Below are 5,333 nucleotides of genomic sequence, written 5' to 3'. Positions count from 1 at the left end.
AAATAAAGAAAGGGCGCACCCCCACAGGGGGGGGGGGGAGGGGGAGGAGGAGGAGGAGGGGGGCGGGGCGACCCGCCGTCGACGAGCGGGAGCCGCGAGGAGACATGGCGGCGGGCTCGCGCTCGCGGTGTCCGTTGTTTTAAAGCTGTTTTTATCTGAGAGCTCACGAGGAGGCAGCAGCGCCTCAAACACGCTGTGATCCACCAACACTGCACGAGCCGTCGACATTTTACTCCCCCCCACCTCCTCCCCCTGCTCCTGCTCCTCCTCCTCCACCTCCTTCAAAGCCTCTATTCCCTCGTCGCGTCGGTGGGCGGGAGAACGGCTCCGTAGTCGCCGCTTGACTCGACCAGATGAACATCAATCAATCAAAATGTGACACTACGTCAACCGAAGCGCTGCTGCCTGTTCGGTGGGTTCGGCGCGTGATTCGGTTGTAAACGTGGGTTTGGTCGGTGTCACGGTGTGGCAGGGGCTCCGGGGCGGGAGCACCGGCTCCGTTTCGTCGAGTTTAATCGGCCGGTTTGTTGTTTTTTCGGAGAAAGGACGCGCGGCGGACAGGAGGGGGCGTGGCCTCCGGGCTTAAGAAACTCCAGCCATTGTTCCACTCCAACGCGCCAAAAGAACACCTCTGTGCAGGCCGCAGCCAATCACAGCCGGCCGACCTCCTCCGGGCCCCGCCCCCCAGCCTATATTAAAGGCTCGGCCGTGAGCAGCGCTGGCCACTGGCACAATATAACAGTGATTGATCCGAACCGAGCCGAGCCGAGCCGAGGATTTACGTTCTTCAACCTTTCATTTGAGCCGTCCTTTATTTTCCTCCTAACAATGGCAGACACGCAGGTCGACTCCGGCTCGGACATCTCTGCCAAGGTAAGCCGTCCGCACGCGCCCTCCCGGAGCCGCTGCGCTGTGCGCGCGGAGCAGGATGAGACTCTAGCCTAGATTTTTTTGTTTGGTTTTAAACCCCCGCCGTCGCCTCGCGCTCGTTTGGACTCTGGAGTGTGCCGTGAACCGGGAGCAGAATAAAAACCGGAGCCGGTGTGTGCGCCGGTTCTCTGAAGTCTGATGGAGGAACGACCGAGATGGAGCGGGGGTCCGAGCGCCGCAGCACGCGCAGCCCCGCGCCTCATTGTCCGGGAGACCGAGCAGTCTGCGCGGGTTCTTTGTTTATACAAGCGGCTCGGTTCTCCTCGCTCAAACACGCACACCGAGTCCGGACCGAACAGCTCCCGCTCTTCACGCACTTCACGCTTCTTCTTTTTGTGGCGCTTTACGCGCCGCGCGCTTCTCCGCTCGGTCGACGCGCCTGTTTGTTCCAGGAGAGCCGAACGGAACCGTTCACATCGCACCGGGCTTTATTCACGGGGAGCTGCTGCAGAGGAGTGAGGCGCCTCGGAGCTCTCAGCCCGGCTCCGCGCGGCGGGCTCGGTCCGTTTGAATGGAGCACGGAGGCGGGCGGGCGGCGCGTGAATGACACCGATGTCAACTTTCAGGGCTGCGCGTGAATTCTCGTTTGTTTGTTTAAAGGTAACGGCGGCCTGTCCGGTTTGTTTACCGACAGCAGGAAGGTCTGCTGCTGCGTGTGCGGGCTCCGTTTGTTCAGCCTCCCGTTCACCGGAGAGCCTCCGTGCGCACTCACCGAGCCGCGGCTTCCGCTTTTCTCCGCCGTGTTTGGAGCGCGCTCGTCTCAGGGGAAAGTTTCCTTTTCTTTCTCTCTCGTGCAGCCGTCTCTCTGTCGGTGTGACCGGGCGGTGGAGGTGTGATGTGACGGTGCTGCTTCTTTGTGACCGTCACCGTTCGGGCTCCGGAGCCTCGGCGCTTCTCTGGACGTTAATTTCCGTCCAGTTGGACTTTGGATCAGATTGGGTAAAAACTTTAATAGCCCCCGCGGGGGGAGGAGGAGGGGGGGGGTCTCCTCCGCACAGCAGCGGGGACCCGGAGCACCGCGAGCCGCGCAGCTCCGTAACACACGGACATATGGAGGAGGCGCAGGGAGAAGTCGGTGCGTGGTATTAACGCAGATAATCCTAAAGTGCGTGTTCACGCACTATTTATAGTTTGTGGAGCATTTTTACGCACAAGCGCGTTTTTACGCACCGTGTGTGCGCGCGCGCCAAGGAGCTGCTAAACCGCTTAATGGATTTTAACCAATGAGATTATGTAAAGCAATTAATCAATAACTGTGTCGGTGTGCGGGGCGTGCGTGCGTGCAGCGGGACAACAGGCTGTGAACGGCGGAGCGCTAAAAATAGGCTCGGCGGGCGGTTTTCCGGTCAAAGCGGGGAGCAGAAAGAGAACGGGGAACCTGTGTGTGTGTGTGTGTGTGTGTGTGTGTGTGTGTGTGTGTGTGTGTGTGTGTGCGTGCGCGCGCGCGTTTGCGGGCTCCGGCCCCGCAGCGCCGCCTGCGTTTCGCTCTCCTCGCGTGCCATGTGTCGTCTTCTATTGTCCTTCCAGCCTGTGTTACCGCGGCCAGCAGCAGCGTGCATCTCCTCCTCCTCCTCCTCCTCCTCCATCACCACCTCCCCCCTCCTCCTCCTCCTGCGCCCTCCTGTGTTATTTTAAACGGAGCGGTGCATCCTGGGTATTGCAGTGCCTCTCCCGGGCGTGTCTCGTGACATATGGCGGCGACGGCAGCCAGTGGAAGACTACAATACCCAGAGTGCCCCGGGGGCCACATCAAAGTATCAGATTACAACACATTAGAGGGGATGGAGTGGGAGGGGGAGGAGGGGGAGGAGGGGGGAGGATCTGCAGAGGCCGATATGTTTAAATAGGCAGGCAGCTCCCACAATGCACCGGGGCTGCACTAACTAGGCCATTAGGTAGAAGTGCAGGTAGCTTCACCTGACGTTTGTTTTTCTCTTTCCCCGTCAGGACCTGAAGGAGAAGAAGCTGGTGGAGGAGAAGGAGAACGGCAAAGACGCCGCCACCAATGGCAAGGTAACCTCCATCGCCTTGGCTCCGCCCCACCGCCACGCGCCGCCTCGTAGCTTCTCCACCTTTTCTCAGCGCGGCGACACTTAAACTTTTTTCATTTTGGCGTTCCAGGAGAACGAGGAGAACGGCGAGCCCGACGTAGACGACGAAGAGGACGAGGAGGTGGATGAGGAGGACGAGGAAGATGACGGAGAAGGTAGCTAGAGTTTGTTTGGTGAGTTTGCTCCACCTGTCTGAAAGAAGTGCAGCCGCCTCATTGGTCTGCTTCACCTGCAGGCGAGGAGGAAGACGAGGAGGACGACGACGACGAGATCGAGGGCGGCACAAAACGGGCAGCTGAGGACGACGAGGACGACGACGAGGTGAGTCGGCGAAACCCGACCTCCACCGCCGAGCGGCCAATCACGGCGTGGCGATGTCCTGACTAACGTTTGTCCTTCCTCTTCCTTCAGGACGACGTCGAAACCAAGAAGCAGAAAACCGACGACGACGATTGATGCGTTTCCCCCACGCCATCCTGCTGAAACACTTCCTGGTTCTTCACCTCTGACCTTTTCTACGTCACAGGTGGAGGAGCTGGAGGACTGATTAAAGGAAAAATAATAATAAAAAATCCAACATGGTCATTAGCAAGTAGAGTTCAACAAACACACACACACACACACACACACCGATCTCCCCTCCAAACTGCTAAACAAATTTTCTAGAGGAACTCGCCACAGACGCAGAAATCCGGCTTCTCTTTAACAACAACACCAACGGAGAATTTGTTTGTATTTTTATTTACATTTTATATTTTTGTACATATTGTTAAGAAGGGGAAGTTTCTCCCGGCAGCGATCTCGTCAGACCAAATCGGTGCTTCTTTAACGAAAGATTTTACTTGGTTGACCATGTTACGATATCCGACAGATTCTAGGGAACACACACCGTGTACACACACCGTGTACACACACCGTGTACACACACCGTGTACAAACAGTAAACATGAACCTCTTAAGCCGTTGAACTCAGAGCATTCCAGTAAATTTAATGTATGTACTTTAGCTGTACCATAACTAGTTTGTTTGTATGGGAGGGTAAGGCCAAAGAAAAGAGCCTCTTTTCTTTTTCCTTTTTTTGTTCTTGTCAGCGACTTTTTGTTTTATGACGGCCTGTTTTGATGTATGTGCGAAGTTTGTTGTTTGACAATAAACCGGACTTTTATTTTGTGAGTTGTACTTTGTATCTCTGCTGGTTTCTTCGGCGGGTGGACGGACGGCGTCGGGCGGAGGCGGGCTCACAGGTATTTTTAGTGAGGTTAAAGGTCACCGAGCTTCCAGAGTAACTGAGTACATTTACTCAAGTACTGAACCAAATTATGCCACTTGAACATCCTGCAGCACATTTATTAATTTATCATTGTCAGAGATCAAACATGCAGCTGAGTCACAGAATAAATCAGGTATCAAACAGTAACATGCATCAATGTGAGTAAATTCAGCTACATGCAGGAGTATCTGCGTTCTTCTTATACAATGGGAGTACTTCTAACACTGGGTGAAGTATATTTAGAGTGTACATTTAGGTTTTTGAATGCAGTACTCGAGTATTTTTCCACAGTCCCGGGTACTTTAGTTGAGTAGAGGACCGGAGTACACAGCTGGACGTCTCCTTCATGATCCTTTAAACTTGGTTACTGCACATCACTTCAAATGAGCTCCACCCATGACAACAGTGGTTCTTAACATGGGGGTGGAGACCCCCTGATAGGTCCTAAGATGAATCTGAGAGGTCGAGAGGAAGAAGTGAGAATTTAATATTTTAAAGCTTCGCGTCCGCTCAGAGACCAGAACAGGAAACTAACGGGGTGTTGACCGATGGCGGTCTGTCACCCTCAGTACAGTTGTCATGAACGGGGAAATTAGCTACAGAGACCAAAACAGTTTTTTGTACCAGGCTGTAAACATGTTTATTTCTGCTGTGAAGTTGGACATTTGGACATGGGGACTTATGGAGACTGACTCACTTCTGGAGCCAGCCTCAAGTGGACGTTAGAGGAACTGCAGCTTGTATCTTTACATTGTGATATTTGTAGTCACTAAATATTTTAAAGTTCTTTAGAAGACACGACAGACTAGATTTGGAGTGTTGAAGGTGTGGAGGTGGAGGTGGAGGTGGAGGTGGAGGTGGAGGAGTGAAGCGGTCCCTGCGAGCTGTTTGCAGTCGGTGCAGTTTCCAGCCTGCTGTCAGTCCAGGACAAACATGACGGAGCCTGAACGATCTGATCCCTGTTCAGTCATGTCAGCTGCAGCCTGCAGGGCCCAAAACTCACAGAGGAGGTCCACACAGGAATGTTCAAAACACACACACACACACACACACACACACACACACACACACACGTCGGTGCT

General features: G+C 54.3%; 1 protein-coding gene across 1 annotated transcript; it reads left to right on the top strand.

Annotated features, from left to right (window-relative positions):
- The first annotated feature begins 491 nt into the window (after positions 1-491).
- Positions 492-4,160, top strand: ptmab (prothymosin alpha b). The gene is made up of 5 exons (XM_010755567.3): positions 492-873; positions 2,878-2,943; positions 3,052-3,136; positions 3,217-3,302; positions 3,393-4,160. Exons 1-5 carry the CDS (start codon positions 829-831, stop codon positions 3,435-3,437), a joined length of 327 nt encoding a protein of 108 aa, XP_010753869.1. The 5' UTR covers positions 492-828; the 3' UTR covers positions 3,438-4,160.
- The last annotated feature ends 1,173 nt before the right edge of the window (positions 4,161-5,333 follow it).

The sequence above is a fragment of the Larimichthys crocea genome, chromosome II (assembly GCF_000972845.2).
Source record: "Larimichthys crocea isolate SSNF chromosome II, L_crocea_2.0, whole genome shotgun sequence".
In the NCBI taxonomy this organism is placed as follows: Eukaryota; Metazoa; Chordata; class Actinopteri; family Sciaenidae; genus Larimichthys; species Larimichthys crocea.
This window is presented reverse-complemented; position numbering and strand designations above follow the sequence as displayed.

Bases quoted from the DNA above. Each gene is read 5' to 3' on its own strand.
- ptmab (XM_010755567.3), top strand. From the start codon at position 829: ATGGCAGACACGCAGGTCGACTCCGGCTCGGACATCTCTGCCAAG. The intron at 874-2,877 runs GTAAGCCGTCCG...TTTCCCCGTCAG, and splicing joins GCTCGGACATCTCTGCCAAG to GACCTGAAGGAGAAGAAGCT. The intron at 3,303-3,392 runs GTGAGTCGGCGA...CTCTTCCTTCAG, and splicing joins ACGACGAGGACGACGACGAG to GACGACGTCGAAACCAAGAA.